The sequence below is a fragment of the Acyrthosiphon pisum genome, chromosome A3, assembly GCF_005508785.2.
Source record: "Acyrthosiphon pisum isolate AL4f chromosome A3, pea_aphid_22Mar2018_4r6ur, whole genome shotgun sequence".
NCBI lineage: Eukaryota > Metazoa > Arthropoda > Insecta > Hemiptera > Aphididae > Acyrthosiphon > Acyrthosiphon pisum.
Window position 1 is genome coordinate 41,015,101 of NC_042496.1, and position 24,305 is coordinate 41,039,405.

At 28.9% G+C, this 24,305-nt stretch overlaps 1 protein-coding gene across 1 annotated transcript; it reads left to right on the plus strand.

Moving 5' to 3' along the window:
* Positions 1-4,809: 4,809 nt before the first annotated feature.
* On the plus strand, positions 4,810-23,860 carry LOC100574859. The gene is made up of 3 exons (XM_003246907.4): positions 4,810-5,493; positions 9,798-10,001; positions 21,137-23,860. Exons 1-3 carry the CDS (start codon positions 4,996-4,998, stop codon positions 21,215-21,217), a joined length of 783 nt encoding a protein of 260 aa, XP_003246955.1. The 5' UTR covers positions 4,810-4,995; the 3' UTR covers positions 21,218-23,860.
* The last annotated feature ends 445 nt before the right edge of the window (positions 23,861-24,305 follow it).

Sequence of the window (24,305 nt, forward strand, 5' to 3'; positions counted from 1 at the left end):
GAAGCGCCCACCGACTTAGGAATACAAAATTAATTGTACACTTTTTCTACGCCACACTTTGGCATTAGGGAAATAAAAATAGATTTGTATTTTATTTTGATATTTCGGTGGGTTATAAAGTATGATGAGTTTTCCCTGAAAACGACGGCCATAATCAACTTTGCCGACAACAAAATCTAATTGCCGTTATTATCGTCGTAATATCACTATATTGACGTTATTGTCTTGCGTAGTTACGTGATATACGTCAGTCGTATTTATCGTTTGTAATTTGTTTATTATTTTCAATATTTTAAAATATCGAGAAAATACTTAATTGGTTCAATGAAGAGAAAATTAAAGGATAGACGAGATGAAGGAACAAAAAAACTACATGGTAGCTCAAATAAATTTACGTTTAGAATTAGTTTATCTACTAGCGCACAATCGAAATGTTTGTGAAAGCTGATTGGCTGAAATCAAATTTGGCTCAAAACACTAAACGTATTTAATTTGATATATAAGTGTACCTTACCTAATAATCAAAAATAGTAATTTAAAAAAAAAAAAACGTTTGCTTTTTATTTTGTATACCTACTTAGTTGAATAAATATTAAACATTAATTAGACGCATTGAAAGTGTAAAGTGTTCTTGTTAATTAAATAATCCAATTTTTACCAATACAATTTTATTCTATGATCCAACTACTTATGTAGACGCAACGAATTGCATAGGTATAATATTAATTCAAAATTACATTAATCATACAAATTTTTATTTTAGCATTGAAAAAAATAGAGATGGACAATTTGGGACCCAAAATTGTAAATTGTACTGGACCCATAAATTGGTAAATCGGGCCCTCAGAGTACCTAATATTATAATGTTATTTTGATATCATACCACGTAGGTACGTTATCCGACTGATTATTAATTTAATTATATCAAGTACTTATTTTTACACATTTCATTGATGAAAACTTTCAAAGTTATGAAAATCCATAAATTGTCTTCCATTCTTATATTTTTGGTTAGCGTCTAGCAAAATGTTGGTGTGTTACTCGGTTCATCATTTATACATATACATTCTAACCTATACATAATATATAAAGCTCAAAAGTTGTAAGTTATGTTTAATTAACTACTGATTCAATATTTGTTTCTTATAAATTATTGAACACGGAAAATTCTGCTTAAGAATAAGAATTTAAAAAATGTATGTCGTCGATTTATACTTAGGTACCATTAAAAATAATTAAAAACATGGAAAATAACAACTAAAAAAAATTATATACACTATTATTACTTTTCGGAGATATATTTGTTTTAACGATTTAAAATGATGTAAAAAAAATGTTATTCGAAAAAATCAATGTATCAAGGTACATTTAACGTCAAAACAACTACGCTGTTTGGTGATGAAAAATAAAATCACACTACACACCCATTCAATAACAATAATATAGGTACCTATATATTATATAGGGTGTACAAGAGAAACGGCAATAAAACATCCGGATACAATGGCGTGTGTAATCGAAGCGAGTACAAGTATAAGTGCATAGCTATTCTGCTGCTGCAACGATGTGAGAAAAAAAAATCATGAGGAGAAAAACGGACTTTGTCGCCCTATAAATATTTCGTCGCGTTTTTAGAAAGCGTATATAATAATATATATCATGTACAATGATAATAAGCCACGCACACCATTTTATACACATCATAATTCATAAATACATATTACTCTATATCATTCTCTATTATATATTATTATTATGTACCTGGCTGAATATAATATACCTACCTACACCATACGACGGCACACTACACGACGTGCGGGGAACGTTGGACATATTTTTTCCATGTGTATTTTTTCCATTTTGTATAGTACCTACCTATACATTATGATATTATAATAATAAAGTTAATGTGTAAAACGTATTTGGAAATTTTAAATTGTACACCACAATAACGTGTACAGCGAACAACGCTCATGATAATATGAATATATTATTGTTGTCGTGCCAGCTGGTACCTATACCTATTTATATATACCCTGCAAGGGAATTACGGTGGGTGTGTACGCCTGCAGCAGCAGCGGATTTCGTGCGATTATTCTGAAGGAATAAAAAATTTAAAAACGAAAAAATATATATAAATAATATGCGCGGGGTGGCGTGGAAAATTAGCACGAGAAATTCCTGAACACGTCTCCGCAGAGTGGTTGGCTATATATAATATATACTAAGTGTAATATTATAATATATTTACATGTGCGTTACCCTCGAACCTCCAAGGTCAAAATTCTCAACCATATGGGTAGTTAATTTAGAGTATCAGTTAAGAGTTAATTAAGAGTGTCAAAAGTTCAATGTTAAAATTTGTTCCATATTATGATTTTAGAACCAAATTAAACATCTATAATATCCAGTTCGGTTCAAAATTTGAACCATCCATTTAAAATTAAATTAATACCAAAAAAAAAAATGATTTCCTCAAAAGATTTATCTCATATTTTTCTATCTATGTTTCAAAGATTTATAAATATTAGCTTTAACATTTTTTCGTTATATAATATACTGTTAATAGCAACGTGTATCAAGTACTCGTAATGAGTATCAAGAGCTTGTAACTAGTACCATGTAGGTATTTGAAAAATTATCAATTTATTCATTATTATTGTATACAATTTATGCATTTTACTAATTTGATTAGGTAAATGTATGCCAAAAACATATTTTGTAAGTAGTTATATTATTATTTTGTTCCATAAAAAATGCATTTTTAAGCTTTCGAAAATTATCGAAAATTTTATATTTTTATTATTTTAGTATTATAAATCCAGAACTGACTGTATTATTCATAAATGTATTTGTAATTTTCTAAGACTGGTTATGACAGTTAAAATTTGATATTTGGTGCATTGATGTGTAATAGTTTTTAAATATAAACGTTATTTTGTGAACCACCAATTGTTGGGACACATTCGGTACTTATATATTTTGGAACACCTAAAGGGGCCATTTGAATTGGGTCGCAATCATTTATCCGGGATACCTATACTAATTAAAAAAATAACAATAATGATTGAGAACCTCGGCCACGGTTGGCACTTCTATTCGGGCAGTCACGGTGTCTGGAGGCAGAGGCCGCCATCCCCCACCCGGGCATGGCAGATACCTGCGGGTGCCCACTTGTTTAAAACCTACAGTACCCTCTCCTACAGTTAAAAACAACCCAATATCCTAAGTTGCCACGCGCGGGTTAATTAATGAAAAAAAAAAAACCAAAAATAATACCTAATATATATTATATGCGCGTGTAATTTTCAACCGCCTTACAACGTATCATAATAATATAATACTGACATACTAATGTATTATAATATAGTGTAAGCTGTCGTGCAGATAGAGGCCATTCTTTACCTATTGTTCGTATAATACGTTTCGAATGAATCACATGCGCCGGAGCTTCGGCTCTTGTTTAACGACAGTAAAATAGCCCATGCCCGGCGCTTAGGCCATCCGTTTTCCTGCGCTAACCTTTTTGTACCCAATTATAATATTGAAACAAACTCGCTTGAGTTCCTACTCATAAGTACCTACAGAACATTCGCATACCGCTGCAGGTGCATTGCGTATGATTCAAACTTTTTGCCGCCGTAATATTAATTTAATGTGTTTACAAATGTGTTTCGGACAGAATAATATTATGTTTTTTAATGACAGTCGAGTCACCCTGCTGTTTCTGCGATTTCCGTATTGCGTACACAACTAGCGACTGAGCTCAGATTTTAACGACACGTGTGCCACACTTTTTCTAGTTTAATTTCGCTTACGGGAAAAAAACCGTTTGCTATATATATATATATTTTATGGTATTTATAGTCGTTTTGGACACGACCGCCGCCGCGTTTACCAGCGAGTATAAGACGAGCCATCGACCGGGGTGGGTCGCCGCACGACAACGGGCACGCTTTTGTTTTCGGTTAACGCTTTTTTCAGGTTGTAAAAAAAATTAAATGAAAAAAAGAGCTTGAAATGTTTCTTGCGGCGACTGCAGCTGTATAGATGCGACCTTTAACACAGCTGGTATATTATTGTATTATATGTGGCCACTCACCGTTGATTGGGTTCGAATAATAAGACAGACGGCTAAAGTCGTGCAGTATCACGTGGCTAGGTGCTATATATTATGTATTCTATTGGTTTTATTATATAATATTTTCTCTTCCGTGAGTAAATTTACAAAAAAAAAAAAAAACAGTTTAGTGTAGGTACTTAATAAAAATATATAGTGTTTGTATGATATGAACACTTCAAAATTCAAACTATACCTATATTAAAAACATTTTTTTTTTTTTTAAATCACAAAAATTGACTTGACAAAGTCAAGTGGAGCCAGTGAAATGCATCACTCAGTATGCATAATTGTTTATAATATGTGGTGAACTTCTTAAAATAGTTTAGAACAAAAGGCCCGATTGGTAAAAATATAATCTCCATATTTTGACAAATCAACGACAATACAAAAAATATATATAATATATTTTAATGTTTGAATGTACTCTGTTTTATACGCATAGCGTTATTTAGGTAAAATAAATAAAATTAAACAATACATCTATCGTTTAGTTGTTGGATTGAAATACATAAACATTTAAGTGTAATAATATTACGTAATAAATAATATTAAGTTATCTCACAGATATATGAAAAAAGTTTTGAATGTTTATGTCTTCGACATATTATTTTAAACAATGTAGAGTTTTAAATGAGAGTTCCCTAGTTCTTTATACTTAATATCATACGAAATCAATAAAAAAAATTGTTGAAATTTGATAATCCGAAGCAGTGAAGGGTAATTTTTTTTACCTTGGACAACATTATTTTCTCGATATTATTACAACGCACTGGGACACATTTATGTGCTGCCCTTCCCTTATAGTATGATATATTACTTAAATATAGTAACAGTACACAGCTCGAACAAGCCCTAACTTGCGCGTGTCCTTGATGTGCTTCAGGAACAGTCTGCGGACGCGCAAGCACAGCGTGTGCACGGAACCGGACCTGTCGCGGCGCAACTCGAACGCCATTTTCTCGGCGCTGCTGTTCCGAGAGGAGAGCAGGGCCATGAAGACGTCCATGATGGTGCTGTCCACGTACCTGTTCAGCTGGACGCCGCTGTTCGTGCACGTGTCCATCGTACAGCTGCCCGACGAGGTGGTGTACACGTGCGCCCTGTCCGCGGCCACGCTCAACCCGCTCGTGTACGTGTTCCGGAACGACGCGTTCCGCAAGGAGATGCTGCGTGTGGTGTGCAGCCGCAAGCGGTTGCGCGAGTCGGCCGCGGCCAAGGCGGCCACCGACCACCAGCAGCACCGGCTCATGACGGCCCACCAGGCCGACAGCGTGTCGGTGCACAGTTTCCGCATGTCGTCAGTCGAGTGCCAACACTCGTTCGACTCGGTCACGCCGCCGCCCGCCGACTTTGTCGCCACGTACAACCCGGTAAGTCACTTAGGGTATAAGTCCTAAGAGGTGATTTCGATCTGATGAAGTGCGTTTAGAATAACGCAACGACATATAAGCAGAGGGATTCACCTGCACGAGCGCGTCCACCCACCATAACCCGCTTTTATCCTTTAATAATGCTGCGTGTTTATTCAAATTCTGACTTTTCGGGCAATTTTAAGTACCTATACTTTAAGACCGTGTATTCTAATAATTTTATGCCGTTTAAAGAGTTTCGATTTTAATGTTAGGCTGATGGTTTTGTACGCATTTTAATGCGCACAGATTCAAATTCAAATTGTCTGTGATTTCCGAGTTATACAGTTTTAATTCATTAAAATGATTATACGCCTAATACAACACTGTGCAATTATTGCACAATATGCACATTGCACTTCTATGTATATTGCAGTTACTACGTTTCATAATATGTTATAACATTTGACTAATTAATAGTTTTTATTTATACCACTATAATTTGTTTTCTTAAGTAAAAATGCCGTAGGTATAAGTATTTTGGTATATGAAGTATATATTTGATAAAGGTTCTTTTTTATCTGAAATACCAACGTGCCATGTACCTATTTCAGAATTAGGTTGGCAACATTAAAATGTTCTATGAAGCGCAACTCCTCCCTATTTTTTTCATTGCTAAGAATATAGTTTTGTGTGATTTTGTTATGACTGCTCATCAACTTTTCCACCACAAGGGGTTGACAAATTAACATACTATATGTATGTATAGTTTTTTTAAGTATAGGTATGCTTCACAATTTTTATACATTTATTCTGATTTTTGAAATTTATGGAATATATTTTGATTACCATAAAATGTTTATTACTTGGAGTTTTTATTGAATTCTAACTTACATATAATTACTAATCAAAATGTTCATATTTTTTTTAATCATGTTTCTAAAGTTTTCTTTTTCAACCAAGTTTTATGTAGAAAATATATAACCATAAACTATATATAGGGTTCATATAAATATATTACACAACTTATAATTTGTGAGTTTATTATGTAAATTTAGTCAATTTATAAACATGTCATTGAAATATTTATTGGTATTTGTCCTCTGAAATCGTCAGCTGCCGAAACGTGTATTTTATTTTTGATATATAAAGTTTGAAACTCCCATTCGATTATGTAATAAATGAATCTAAATTGCATAATGCATTTTCAATGATCTCATAAGCAAAATTGAATTAAAGCCTCAGTGATATAATTTTAGAAGCAAAACGAATTTATCAGAATTCTGTATAATATGTTTAACAGTAAATAAACTCCGTCGACCGTATATTGCGAGTGAAATATATACCTTTATGGCCAGGGCCATGATATATGTATACCTATACATTTTGTCTTTTTAAAACTTTTTTAATTATTTCTATTTGTGATCGAAACGACAAACCAATATTCCTTTATTTTCCTAACCTACTACTCCATTAGATTTTTTTTTCACTCGCGTGAAAAGCTTCATTACCCTTCGGTAGTAGGTATGCATTTAAAGCGTATCGCACAGTGTGCAAACATTTGTAAACAGATTTCGATTAAGTATCTGGGAATAATTATATTAAAACGCCACTACAATGTTTGCATCCGATTAGCATGTAATACCCACAGGATTAACGGTGCATAATATGTAATCAACGTCAAAGGAAAAATAACGATATTAAATTTGTAATTTTCCTATCCTATATATTATATATCTATGATCGTAATACGGTATGTATTATTCAATAGGTACAATGTATATTTTATGGGTTACTCATTACTGAACATATTATTATATTAATATGGTGATGTATACTTAATACCGCCGTTCTTTGTTGTGCTAGCTGTACACATATTTGCGAATATACTTTAATACGTCGCACATATAGGTATTACCTATATACGTATCGACCTTTGAAGTATAATCATTTTATTTTTGTTTTCACTATTTTTAAGCATTCCTGAAATATATTTTACTTTCGTACCGAATACGCATAGCTTGTCAGACGTAACATTTATCTGGCTTTGAATGTCCCATTTATTATTTTAATTGCCGTCGTGCATGAAAAATGTTTTCATATAATAGGTATATTGATTTATTCACATCCAAAATCTGATATCTAAAAGCCACTAGGTACTAAGACTGCGCCACGAATATTTATTTGGTGTTTTTTTTCTCGGTACACTTTAACTAAAAAATAAAACTTTTACGAGACAATTTTCGGATACGACCTTATAATGGTTTACTGCAGTTTTTGAAATATATGGTTGTGGTGCGTAGATCTATCCGCAGTGTTGTCCAATCAATTTCATTTTTTAACGCTGGAACATAATATATTGGCAAATGCTATAACGACAAAAAGGTCATCCTTTCATGTCTTATTAAAAAAAAAAAACATTAATTACGGTTGATGTAGTTATATATATAAAACGTTCAGTCTTCCATCATCGGTCACAGCTGTCTGACCTAAAATCACGATTTCACTATAATATTGTACATAATTATCCTTCTTCAAATCTAGGCTTGGAGATCCCTGCTATAACATAAATTAAAAGTTGACATGTTAATTCTGTTTTTCCTGATTTTATTTCCCCCCTAACACTCGAGGGTGTACGTATAGTAACCGTACAGAGAACTGATACGGTGAAAGAAGTAATTACATTTTGTTTTTTATTATTTAGATAATTGTAGGTATCTATGAGGCTTTTAAAGGATTAAATTGTCAACGTTTGAAAAAATAAATTAAGCAATGTGGAACTAGGCAAAACGATCATCTACCTTGAACTTTATTTTTATTAACAAAAATATATAAATTAAATTAATACTAATTTTAATATTAAGTATTAAAGGTTACATTATATTATGTAAATTTAAATATTCCACTACACTATGAAGCTGTTCATTTGCTGTAGTAATTAAGGGTAGGTAGGTAAAAGGTTTAATAGTTAACGTTATACATTTAAACAATAGCTACCAATTTTTCTTAGAACAATGCTATATTAATTACAAAACTATTATTTTTTTATAATTTCCTACACTGTATTCTCATCAGTCCAACTGTATCTATATTTCTATGAGTTCTTATATTAATGTATATTATGGGCGTCATATCATACTATAAAACAAAAGATTATATTTTTATCAATTTGCTATTTAGATAAGATGTAATTTTTTGTTGTTATAAATACTTGAATTTAAAATATATACATTTACTTAAATTGATCAAAAATTAAATCATATTTTATCACGGTAAACCAGGGTTCACAGCAAATGCAAAAGTTATAGTTTTTCAGTACTAATAAATGAAAGCAAAAACAAAGGAGATAATAGGATGGATTAGGTACTCCATAAATATAGGTTATATTTATTATAAACATAATTTATATTTTATATTTATAACTTTCCAATATTTTATGATATGGATATTTTAATGGATTTTATTAAAGGTCCTGGCTACTCGTTTTCGTTGATATAAAAGTATTTAATTTAAAAACTTTTCTTATGATAAAATTAAGTATGACAAATTTGTAATATTTTTTCAAAACTAACGTTAAAATTGTAATTTTTAATGTATAAGATAAAATAAAATACTCAAAGTGTAAAATTTTATGACCCCTACTATAGGTTCTAAAAGCTATAAATAATTTTATTTAATGTAATAATGTAAATCAAGGTTTCGTAGTATTGAAACCGAATGTGATTAAAAATATGTAACATATAAATGATAATAATTATGAAAAGTATCGACATTTAATTAATTCTTAATCAATTCGTATTAATTTTCAATCGTTGTGTACTTCGCTAAAATCAAGTTTTCAAATCAGAAAAGACATGACTTATCATGACGTATGATGCACCCAAGACCATCGTTGCGAAAGCACGTTGAAAAAATATAAAATATTACTTGTACAAATACGGTAAAAAGCTTGTGCAACACTCATCATTTAAAATATAGTGTTGGCAGTAATATAATATACAGATGTACACTCGTTCTTTTATGATTAATTTTAAAAGTTTGTTTTATTTAGAATTTCGTGTAAAATATTTATAATTATTAGTGATTATTTATAATAATTGAAGACCCGAGTGCTAGTATAGTTTTTGACATAGTATTCGTTGTTAATCGGTTATTGTATTATTATATCTGATGACAACGAAACACCTGTTGTTGTTTTTGGGCATCGTCGTGTTCGTTCGGTAGTATAATATTGTGATGATCTCTACTGAAATGATTTGAACACAAATTATAATCGTATGACGAGCAAAAAAAATTACCGTTTTTTTTTTATCATTATCTTTCAGGTAAACGGATCAGAGCGGTGTACGCGATACGAGAGCGTTACGTTCCGGTTGGCCCAGCGCCGTTGCCAATACTGCAGCAGACAGAGTTCGGACTCGTCGTTGAGCAGTAACTATCCATTGCTGGTCAACAAAAACCGTTCGTCCAGTGAGCCAAACACGCCGAAACATCATAACAACAACGAAAACCGAATCGTCATGTTTAAGGTATAATTATTTCGAGTACATAACCAGATACACTGCAGGGGTGGACTATTTTATTGTAGGGGTGCTACGATTATCTCGCACATTTATCAGACACAATAGACTGATAGGTAATAAATATTAAATGATAGTATAATATCTAACCGTACAAAAATTAATGCCACGGTGGTCAGGGAGGAGGAGGTGTAAGTACGACCTAGCCGTGGAAGAAATAATCCTCAAAACGAGATGAGAAAAAAATGTATTGCACCCAAATCCCAGATACCTGCGTGTGCTTCATTTCGGTTATTAAATTTTGAACTATATCGCCGTTCAAAATGCAAATTTCTAAATGTATAATTTTAATCAACAAATGTATTAGGTATGGCTGTATGAGGTATATGATTACGATAGAGCGTCAGAGTTTTTGTGAGATAACATTATATTGTTAGTAGGAACATAGTAGGAATAATTATCAATCGCGGGAGCTACACATCTACACCGCAGTTAGGTTAGTTAGGCTAATTTTACAGAAATATGTTGCGTTTAAAGGATTCATATGAATTTCGTTTAATGAACAAAAATAATATAGATTTTTACAATCTTAATAATAGATATATTATATAATATTATAATAGATTATTGACGATTTTCAATATTTTTAAAAATATAAATATTGGTACAAATTATATTTTTATATACCTATATTTTGCACTTATGTCACAATCTAGCACCCTCCATAGGAACATAACTTAATATAAAGTTCTACGACGTTTATTAAAATAAAAAGTATACCATGGCTACCAATCAGTATTAAGTCTAACAAACAATAACTATATTACCTATATGTCAAGACTGTTAATTTTAATCGAAATAGACAGCACATGTCGAAATTCGAAAGCTGATAATATAATAATGTCTGTAAAGTAAAAAATAATCGACTGATAATAATGATTATAAATATTATACAGAGTGACAGTAGTTCCGCATAATAATTAATATTATTATGATCGCATTATTGAAGCTATATAATATTGATGGGTAGGTGTAGAACAATTATGGAAAGTAGTCAGTCGTATTAAATTACAACTTTATGCAAAATAATAGACATAATTATTCAGATTTTACAAACCTATGGGCACTGTACATCAGTATTGCATTTAAATTGTTTGCATACAATATTTTTAGTTTTTTTATTTTTAAACTAATATAAAAAGTTGTTCACTTGGTATCTACCATGTATGGAAAATACTTATATAAATATTTGATGAATATTTCAAGACTATACGGTTATTCGTTTTGGAAATACAACAAAATATCAAAAATTGATTAATAGAAATCCAATCATTTACCACTGAAGAAAAAATATCGTATAAACTATAATTTCAAAAGCTCATAAAAAAATAATATTCCGTTTAAATACATTTTTTGTTATAGGTAGGAAAACTTATGTGAAATCATCTATTAAAATGTTTAATCTTGGCTATGAAAAGAAAACGTTTATGCATTTTTAACTGCAAAAGAATTTTCAAAATTTTAAATATTTCATATGGGTATAAATAGCTCAAAAAGAGTCAACATTGTTTGTAAATAATACCATGTATAATTATCTTAAATATTTTTAAACTTACATTTATGAAACGTATAAGGAACATCGTATACAATTGTCAAGCTTTTATACAGAGAGAAAATGTTTTTATCAAAAATAATTTTAAAAAAATTTACAAATTTCTAAAAATTTCTCAAGGCTACAACTAGTTTAAAAAGAGTTAAAATATTTCAAAATTATTTAAATGCTAATATAAATATTTTGCGAACATTTCAAAGGTCTATGATTATTGATTTTTGAGTTGTATTAAAAAATAAAATAAAATTTTTCAAAAATTGAATTTGCATAAAAATTGCCACTTATTTCAGACAAAAAAAAACTAAGTCTAAAAATTAATTTATTGCTATAATAGATAATAATATATTATTTAGAGAAATATTTTAGAAATTATGGTTAGTTTTAATAATTTCTAAGAAATAAATACATAATAAATATCATATATAGTGGATATTTGTGTTATTATAAAAAAAATATAAAAAATAACGATAGCTTATATTTATTTATTTTTTAAAACATCAAAATTGTATTGTATGTACGATGTGCCTAGGTACAATTTTCCATTAAACTCACAATATGTTCGAAGATAATTTTTAGGTTTTAGTTTAAATCGTAATAAAAAAATAATAGATGAAGAACTAAAATATATTATTTCATAGATTAACAAATAATAATTAAAAGTTTCTGAAAATTAAATTTAAATAAAATATTACACAAGATTTTTACTTATAGTGTGCCACTACAGTACATACCACATAAATATAATTATATAACATTTAAATCGCATAAAAATTATATTTATCGAATTTTGTGTACTAGTATAAAGTACTCTAGTACTGAAAAGAAAATAATAAATGCAATTTGTATTAAAAGCTAATAATAATTAAGTTACGGATAACAAATAGGTTCTCATGTAGGTATACGTTTGTTGGTATCAGAATAAATGTAATACCTACTTAAAAATATTACTTATTAAAATAATTTAGAAACGAAGACAAGTTGAAACATTTGTGGCACCCGTTATAATATTAGAACAGTTTTAAAATATTTCATGTCGTTAGATGAAATTTCATAACTTAACCTTGATATACCTTGACTGTATTACAATATTATAATGTATATTGTTATTGTTTAGTGTTCATTCCACAAGAACTTTAAATATTTTCATTTGATATTTTGTAATTTACAAATTCTTTCTAGAATATACAATTTAATTTTGTATTTAAATACAAATGCATAGTTCGGGTTAAAAAAAATTAATACGACCTAAATACGTGGTAGGTATACAGCCTCATTTAAACTTTAAATATTTATAAAATTCTTATACATACACGTTCCAAATTCCCTTTTCAAAATATCCATGAATTTTTAAAACATTGATATTTTTGAACAATGGTACTATGATAGGATAAGCTGATAATTAATAATGTTATTTTTCCATTTTAGGTTTGGTTAAATATTTTTTATTCATAAAACTGGAAAATATTATAATGTCGGAAAACGGGTGAACTTAAATTATACCATACATTCACTCGCCTATGAAATGTAAAATTAAATGTCAGAGTTTAATGTCTTTATGGTTATTGTTTTGTTTTACTTGAAACTTATTACAATCCTCGTAAGCTGGCTTCAGTACACATTACGTTGACGACTCTACTTAGTTCAAAATATACTGGTAGCTGTATAAACCCGTTAGATCGTCGTCAAAACAAAAAAGTACCTATCCATCGAAACTTGGTTCAAAACTCTTTTTGGAAAACATTTTCAATGATTTTAATTTGAATAATATAATAATAATCATAATCTTTATTACAGAAGAAAACCCATTTACATTAACAATATTTTTATCAGTCACTATACTATAGTCACGGTCTGAGTAATGTTATTAATAATATACAGTTACGTTCGTTTGCCTTAGCTCGGCGTATCTATATTGTATATACCTACTCTACAATACATACGTATTATACTTATGTATATATTATTATTATACTGATACCGTCTATCAATAGGTCTTCCATTGAAATTTGATTTTTGATAGACAACACGCGAACCAGGACTACGTCTGGAACCGGCAAGGGTTTTGCCCCGAAGAATCAATAACAGACATACCTGTAAATATATTATATACGTACATCGTGTACTTACTCGAATACCTGGAAAAGTTTTTTTACTTGCAAAAGATATCATCTATCTCACAGCGCATATTACTTACCGTTTGTTATAAATAAACATATTATAAAAGGATGTTAATGTCTGCCAATATGAAAACACAAACAAAATAAATATATTGTGTACATTGTGTGCTTATACATAAATATATTGCGTCTATTGGTAGTGTATACAATATTACATAATATAATATGTATTATTCTATTATACTCATATACATAAATTAATAGTGCCTATATATTACATCGAGTATTGTTACTATATATACTGTATATATGTATACGTCTTCGTTGTCGTACAGATCATTGATTGGTTTACCGTCTGAATAGATCATAATATCATACAGCGATATTATGTGCGGTGGTTGAAGTGATTGTGGTATATTTTTTCCATTGACCTATTTTAGATTATTCTGATTTATTTTCTAAAAATATAATAGTGCTCCGTTCAACGACCCCGACAATAACTACATAATGCCACACAACACAGTTTCTGTTTTATTAATATACCTAAACGTTTGTGAGAAATTATATTAACCTTAACAACAGATATTTTTAATTTGAAGCCCGGCACAGAATTTCCGTCCTTTCTAAGGACCATACTCAAGCAGAAACCGATCGTTTTTTTCGCCAAAATTCAAACCAATCCGAACTGAACCCAAAGACATAAAGATCCCAATAGTCACAATATTTTTTTATAAGCATTTAAAGTTCGATTTTTGGCAGTATTTATCAAATTTAAAAATGAATTCGTAGTTAAAAATGTATAAAATGTTTAACTTTTATAACTAATAGGATTGAAAAATAATGTTCCAAGTAAGTAGGTTATTCTGTAACCAAAAAATCTCAATAAACATAGAAACACATTTTTTTTATAGTTTTTTATGTTCAGATTTGGACGAAATTACATATTAAATAATCAAGAATAACGATTTTAGTTATTTTGTCATAATTTTGTAATACTAATTAAACTTACAGGCTACAGTATTAATAATAAGTATCTAATGACAATATAAATATAATATCCACACTGACAAATCATCTCTGTTTAGAATCGTTTTTCGTATACAATGATGCTATACCATTGAATTCAAATTTAATACCATCCATTAAACAGTGACCCACTTGTAACCTACTGTACAGCAGAACGATATCCACTTGCCAGCTTTTTTTTTTATTCTTTGATCATTTCAAGAAATATTATAAGATATTATAAGAAATAGGTCGTATGAATTATAAATAAGTACATTTATATCGAAATAACTAGATAGGTATGTATATGTTATAAAAATTGAAAAACATATGGTACTGTTTATAAATATAAATGTACCTACTCTAGTATACACATATGTTATGAAATATCTCTTTTAACTTTTTTTAAGCATTTCGGAAGTTTTGAAAAAATCATTAATTATAAAACTTCAAAATACATTAAGAACACACTTTGCTTTTAATTTTGTAGAAAAGTATTGTTTAAAAAATACACGTTTCGCGGAGAAATACTTAAAATTCTAAACATGTTTAAGAATTATTTTTTTTTCAAACAGTATAATTTTTATAGTAAGAAAATGTAAACTATTTTAATTGATAACATATTATAACAACTTTACAATATTATTTAATTGTCTGTATAATAAAAAATACGCCTATTATAGGACCTGTAGCACATAAAAAACATATAAACTAAAATTACTTTTAAATGGAAATTGATATGTATCATTAATTATTTATCACGTGGTTGACTTTATATAATTTAAAACAATTATTAGAAAAATATAAGATATTAACATTGTAAAACATATTAAATAGCAAATACCTATATTATCTATATATTTCATAACATATTCGTAAAAAAAATTGTTTACAAGACAGTGCACATTCTCAGTTTAATCATAAAATAAATTTAATAAAAAATATTTTCTACTTTTTCCTAATTTGTATTAAAAAACTACACTTACTCCTATCTAAGTTTGTTTTAAATTACCATGTAAAGACACAAAGTGAATCTTTTATCATACAAATTCGGAAAATAAATTATAATTTTTTTTAAAACAAAATAAACATTAAATACTACTTAAATAAAGAGAATAAAAATAAATTATAATTTATAAAACTTTAAACTAGCTCAAGTTTCAAATTATCGACCGCTACATTCGTGTTGATTAAATATAATTGGGTAGGTCGGTAAATTCGGAACAAAACTACTCACAAGGGAGACAGTGAACATTTTCACTACAGCTATCACCAGTTCAAATACATTTATAAAAAAATGTGACTACGTATTTTCAAAATGTTTTAATTTATATATGAACAATTTATGATGTTTCTTATTGAATTTAGTTTGCAAGGTTTTTTACACACTAAAAAAAATGTATAGTAAATAAATGGAAAAAAATTAGAAAATTTTGAATGTCTATAAAAAATAGCTAAAAAAAATAAAAAAGATTTTGAAAATGTCAATAGTATGTTTAATGTTAACAATTATAAAATAAATATTTGGTGAAATCTTCAAGTGTCTACGGTTACTCAATTTTTAATTACGTATAAAACAATAATCGATATCTTTTGTTTATCTAGATTATTATTTATTTTACTTTTGACCTACAAAGTACCAACTTGATCATATCTGCTCTCAGAAACAACTCTCAACGTTTACAACTGAAGTATTGTTATAACATTGTTGACGTCAGACACACACACACACACACACAAAATACATTCAGTCCACCCTTGATAAAGATAACTAAACTATAACACAAAATACAACAAAGTGTATACACAAGTCAAAAAAAAGTCGACCTAGACGACTTGTAATAAATAAATGAAAAGTAATAGAATTAATAGTGTTAAGTGAAAATTAAAATTTTCTGACCTACGTATTTTAAATAAATCCAATACTTTAAATATCTATCTATAGGAGTGACAATTACATGAAACAAAGATTGGAGCATAGAAATAATCACATTGCAGACTCAGCGGAAAGAGCATATTACGTATAAATCAAGTTATTTAAGTTCTTCTGTAGGGAATAAAAGTACGTTTTTACACGTCAATAGTAAGTCCGACAATAACTTATGGATACAAGTATGGCTCTGAAAAGCACGAATCGAACGATAACTAAGGTCATATTTTGTGAACAAGGTGTTAAGAATAATGTGTGAACCGATGTTAGATAATGGAGTTGAATTTCCGGAAAAAAAGAAAAAAATGGAAATAAGATAAATTGTGAAAGTGCCTACCCTTATAATAACAACCTATAATATGAAGCGACAAAGACATAGAGTTGAACCCGTGATGCAAAGAGAGATAACAAACAAAGTTAGGTCACTTATTGAATATGGCAACCGGACAAATACCAAAAGAAAGGCCAAAGAAATATGGAAGCATGGCACATGGAAAGACATAGGGAGATTGAAGTTGACTGGAAGAAAAGAGTCCAGGACCGAAAACATAAGGTGACACTGACGGTGGAGACTGAGACTCCTACAGAGTTATTATTATGACAACGACTATGTCGCGTTGACGTCATAGAAAATTGAATATCAAATTATAATCATACCACTAAATTAATTAAAAGTCCAATCTATGATAATGTAATTTCTATTGTAGAAATCAACAACTATGAGTTAATAACAATAATTACTTAATATTTTTATTTCTAAATTATTTTTATAATCTAATAATTATACCACAAAGACTACTCAGTTACGCCAATTGTTAAAATTAAAAAAAAAGTTGTTTATTTTTATAACAATTCATCGAGCTTGCAATTAAAAAAATGGTTCAATTACTATTATTATAGTCTAATTAATATATTAATGTAGTAGACTGTAAACAATAAAGCATAGATAATAATTGTTATAAATTAAAAACTTTTTTTTCTCTTTCCTTATTATCTCTGTCTGTGTAAAATCTGAGTTTTGCCTTTACAGCTATGGTGCTGTACTTTTATACGTATTAATAAAACTAAGGAATTATAAAAAGTAGTTTACGGTTAACCATTGCATATATGGCTATATACAGAGTTGAAAAAATGTTTTAACTTTCACGGATTGGCTTAATTACAATGAACATTTTCAGTGTTAGAACAATGATAAATTGCAGGAAAAAAATATGCCTGGTACATAATATTATATGGGAACAAAAATATGATCAAAAGTTCCCCTTTAATACACAATAAGATTTAGAATAAAGAAAAACGCATAAATAATAAATTTGGGCAAATCTTGGACTAAGCCCAGTTACCAGAGTTTGACGACTCGAGAGAACACACGTTACTATGGAAAGACAACAATAATCCAAGTGAGTAGCGTGCAATCTAACGGTCCATCAGAAATGCATGGACCATGAATGGATCATATAGGTACCAATTAACCCTTCGGTAGTTGGTTTTAAATTGCGTCCAACCAGTAGCTCAGTCTGACGTCGGAACACATCGTTTTACGGTTCAACGGAATATTTCGAAGGAACATAATATTTACCAATAATGTTCATTATTGCAACTGCAAAATTTGTCGAAAAATTTTTTCACAGCACAACAACATTACACTTAGTTGAAATTAAATAACATGCTAAATACCTATTTTAACGGACATTTCTTTTACCTAAACTTCGACGAGTTCGAGAACAACATGCAAATTGTCAAAATATAGTTTCCCTTATCGGATTAATTTTTAACTCAATAATATTAATCGTATTTAATTTATAAACAACACAATAGTAAGTAAATTCTATTTTATTGTTGACATCGTTCTGCGTTGGTACAATAAAATATGTTTTTATTTTTTACAAAAGATCGACGTTAATGTAGCTGTTTTGCCTATTCAAGACGCCGTTGCTATACAATGTTGGGTGTTAAGACATGTAAATAGTATTAACTCAAATAAAAAAAATCTTGTTATTATTATTATTATTTGGCGTGCACATATAATTATATTGAAAATAGCCATACCCCTTAGAAACAAACAAGCTATATATACTATTTTTATTATATAAGCCACGACGACTGTAATGGGCATCGGCTGAATTTAATTAACATACGTTTACTCTTTAAATTCATTTACATTGAGCCATATAATATTATATAATATGACTTTCATTTGACATCATGAATTTTTCTAAATCTTGGTGTAAAACATAATTTTCCGAGTTTTCAGATTCAGCACGTTTTTATCAAAATGTTATCCCCTTTTATTGATTTATGGCCAAGTAAAAATGTTTTGTGATACATTTGCTTTGTTCTATCGCATAAATGTCTTCAGAAAAATAATATATGATGTCTTGCAGTTGTACGTGTGTGATGTATGTTCGATGTTGTGTATAAATAATAATTTATCGACAGGTGTTATTTGACAATTTATACTTGTGTATGATTTGCATAACAAAAACACACGGTCATACGTCTTCCATCATAGTACCTATACCAACATCGGTGTATACCACAGATATAGAACGTTGTGTACATATATAGATACAACGTACCGTAATATTATTATGATATAATTTATTAGAACGATGAGATATATCGTTTGCGAATGACGAAATCCAATTTTGGTTTACACGAAATCGCTGAAATGATAAAAACGAAATATATTTACATATAAAGTGGTCGTCTATATAACTATTGATCATATTATTATTATGTTTTGTATGAATAGCATTAAAACCGTGTTTGTAGATAAAAAAAAAATAAAGTTTTCTCATTACTATAATATTACACGTTTATATTATGTGGCCATGAGTCCAATCATTTTTAAGGATGACCTATCGTTTTTACTAGTTATACAGACCCCATGGGAGGTGATGGCTTTTCCCCCTTATACTGTACCTTCCAACCTGACAAATGTTGAATTTTACACAATATGTTTTAATGTATAATATACGACTGTAAAATTTTAGATTCTAAGTGAAGCGAATTGATTTTACAATGAGGTGTGTGATTTTTTTTACGTCTGAAGGAACTTTTTACGGTAGCAAAAATGCTTTGATCATTAACTTCAAAAGAGGATTCTGCTAGAAAATTGGATCAAGTTGGTAATTTGAAAAGGTCAAAAGTAAAAAATTATTACGAAAAAAACTGAAATTATAAATTTTACGCAACACCTGTTTTTATCAAAATCGATTAATTCAATAACGAATAACCGTAGATACAATAAATTTGATTAAAATATTTATTTGTGCATTTTATAGGCATATTATATACCCAAATATTTGAGCTCTTTTTGAGCCATCGGTTTTATGACATTTGAAATTGTCAACTTTTTTCTCTTATACATTTTGATAAAATCTTGGCCGAAAAGCTTGAAATTTTAATACGTGGAATTCCTAATAATTGGTATTTATTGGAATTAAAAAAGAAAATTTTGTGCAAATCCACATTAACTGTATGAGCATTTAAAGCTAGAATAAGATAATAGACGTCAAAATCACGAAAATTTGCTTGTTATTTTGTTGTTGAAAATTCTTAAAATGTTTAACTTTAATACCTACCTTGATAAGACTTGAAAATCTAATACACGTTTTCATAAGTTTTGCTTATTATAATATTAAAGAAAGTTTGACGTAAAGTCGCATTAATTTTTTATGAACGTTTTAAGTTTAAATTTTGACGATATTGGATAATATTTAAACAAATATCTAATAGCCATTTCTTCTGTAATGATATTTGTTGTTCGTATTTTGTGATTATTCAAAAACTATTAATTATGAAAACTTTGTATCTTGAAAAATTATAAAATTACTCAAATTATCAATTTCTTATTTACAATATTTAGACAAATTTAAAAATATTTGTAGACATTTCAAATTGTAGAATTGTAGAATTGTTTAGTTTTCTATAATATACTTTTACAATAAATGTTATGCTAGATAAAAAATGTATAAATGTATAAAAGTAATTACCTACATTAATATGTAAACCTACTTTAATTGTTTAACTGTTATATTTTATCACATAACAAAATACAATGCATTACCAGATAAAATAAATAAAAATATTAATTGAAAAAGTAGGTACCAGTTAAACTTTTTATTATATTTTCTAAACCAATTTGGCTTATTATACACATACGTACGGTAGTTCGAATACGGTAGATATGGTTAATATAATACGTAGGTATTTTTGTTAATAATAAGTTATTGTGGCACCTCTGAAAAAAATGTCCTTAAAACACGCACATCGTGTGCGAATTTTATGTGATACAATGCATTATTTGTTTATGCGTTTATTGTAATAAACATAATGAAATTATTAAGTAAAATATAATATTAAAATGTACCTAATGTATAATATTTTTACGACTACGGCACCTGCAGATAGTGTCACCAGATAACCTATCCTAAACGACCTATAAACTAACCCAAAGTTTTTCTGCACTATACAGGTATCGGAAGTGGAAACCAAAAGGAATAAACTTCAAAGGATGATGGCGATAGACACCGATTGTCCGTCGACTCGAGTCTAATAGTAATAATATTAAGTGATTGAAACGCGAGCTAGAGCTCAGCTGGTCCTACTACGCAGCCGCCGATGCACAGAAGTCAACGTCAACTACGTTTGTCGAAGGATATATAGTCTATAGAGTAATATTTATGATTATTGTCGCATATGTTATATAATATTATTATTATCGTTATGTTCCACATTGGAATCCGAATGTATCAAATTATGATATATCATCATCGACGTGTGGTTAGGTCCCATCCATTCACCCTTCCCCCATAGGCTGCGATTGCCAAAGATAAAAAAATTGTATTAATTTAGTGCTATAGGTATTATGTCAATTCGCGTGACGGAAAAATGTCAGTGATTTGAAAGACGCCCGAAAATATATTATTATACTGGTAAGACTGGTTGTTATACGAACTACGATCTATAATATTATGATAAAGTTGTGTCTTTTTGTGCACGTGCAGCCGAAACGGTCCACTGCCGTTAATAAACTGCGATGTCGTGTGTGCTGGGTGAATTCTTTTCCCCGGTGAAATCCGTTCCAACCTAAAGTCCATACAACGTCGGAATAATTAAGTTTGGTTTTTCCTCTTCGAAACGATTTATTTTTATTTTGGACGAATGAAATGTTATTATATGCTCCGAAAAACCGTTGCAGCCGGCGCCCTGGTTTTTTCAAGCGGCAACCCTAGGCCGTGTATTATTATTGATCTATCAAGTACGGTTGAATAGCCGACCAATCACAATGACGTCATTAAAAATTGTATCTTAATTTAACAATTTTAACAATTTAACATTGAATGAAAATAAATAAATCTATTCGAAATCCCATCGTACGGATTCAACATATTTTCAACCAATATAGATTCATAGGTTTTTAGGTTTTCAGTTCAGTCCACAAGTAATCTAAATCGCATTATTCATTATTAAGTTATCGGGAAAATATTTTAGAAATACTTTTATGGAGACATCTGCTGCAGTTATTGATTGGATTCACGTCGACAAAATCGTCCTTTACATGTAGGTATACGGCAAATTTCTATATTATTATTGTTTCGTATCTATGTTATTGTGATACTTATCTCGTGTGTAAACGTTAGTACTTTGAAATCTTAGTTGAATTTATAGTGTTTAACCTGGTTCAATATCGCTTTTTGTGAAATGAAAATAAAGATTGAAGAGAAAAAGCTCGTACTATTGTTAATTTTGTTTTGAAAATAATGATCACCTATTATTTTTTGGTATAAATTGTTAGCGAAGCGAAACAATATTTATTGTTACAACGCTCTTAAAGTAGCCTCAACCCATTTATTGGTCAACATACAGTTTTTAATGTTCCGAAACAATAACAATGAAAGTATTTCATTGTCTTTGTTGTTGTACTACTCGATAGCATTTTTCTTACAGTTAAGGTAGCTCATAAATATAATTATTTAAAAATATGCATTAAATATTCCAGTACTTACACTTTTAAGTGTCTACTAAAATGTTATAATAATTGCAGACGCCAAATGCCAAATTACTGAATAAATAAAACGTAACTTAGAATCGATCACGTGTCTCATGTGTCGACCGTCTAAATAAAACTTAAAAGCACATTAAATACGATTGGCAGTATAAAGTAAAAAGGCCTAAAATCCAAATGCCTCGTATCGCGTCAAACTAACACGAGTCTTATCAAAAACGACGTTTAGGGTTTAAAATATTCTCCGAATAATAATATTCCATGAAAAATGCTTAATATGTTTATACTATATTATATGGTACCTATTTAATAGTTATTTTTTATTATTATTAAATTGTATGCCTCAATAACAGGACCATTGACTTATATTACACACATAATTAAATTACTCAAAATTGTACAATTTAATATATACTATAAATAATAAAAAAAAATGTCTTCGGTGGTGCCTAGTGCGTCGTGAAGGTGTTTGGGTATGTCGAATATTTGTCGGGCCTCTTGTGTGTTTCTGCATTCTTTGATAATGCGGTTGATAGAAGTTGGGAAGCCGAATGTTTGGCATGTTTTTGGTGGCTATTAGTTGTTATTAATCATAATATAACTAAACAATAACATGATATAAGTTATAAGTGTAATATCTACAATAGTTTAATGATAATTATAATGTGATCGATAGTTTGATTTTTCTTCAATTATTAATTTTCTCCCATGGATTTTTAACGATCACATAAAGTACGATAATGGCTCATCTATTCTATCTACATAGATTTATAGATAATTAAATAATTTCACAATCTCCGACGAACAATAAATAGCTTTAAACATAATATATTTTTATGATTACAAAGAAAACAAAATGTTTTACGTTCACTATTATTATATTTATTTATTTTTGAAATGAATTTATTTATTTTTTGAAACATTGTCTAAAATTTCAGTAATTTTGATTGTAGTACATAATGATGATATTATGAAATTCCCAAATCAAAAAATAATTTAAATTCAAATGTCATCTTATAATAGTTTTATTACATAATATTATTTCTTTTGTTATCCAATATTTAATTAAATTTTTTTGTTTCAAACATGTTTCACATTTTGTATCGTTTTATATACACAGCTGAAGAATAATATCTAATATTATATTTTTACCATAAACGAAAATTGTAATATTTCATCGTATTTAATTGTTTATACGTAAATATATTAAATATTATGTATATATTTAATTGTTTGTGTATACGATTTTAAATTAATAGCTAAACAAAGTATAAATAAATTATTATAGTTAATAATATATTGATTGACATAAAATATAATGTCTAAAATTGGTTCTACTACCTGCATTAACATATTATTTTTCAGTCGGGCTGTTTTAAAACTAAAAAAAATGTATTCTATTACATTAATTTTGTTATAATTTTATAAATCAATAAAAACGAACATTTTTACGCGTAAGTTGTATAGAACAGATAATCTGATTTGCATTGCTTTCAAATAATTTGCCAACTTCATTATTGAATGCGCTGTTCTCCATTTGCTTTGACTTTATATTTTTCGAACTATTTGAATTTAAATTATGCGGTTGTCATACCTATTATATTAGTGGATGAAAAAAAAGTATCTGCTTTTTTCC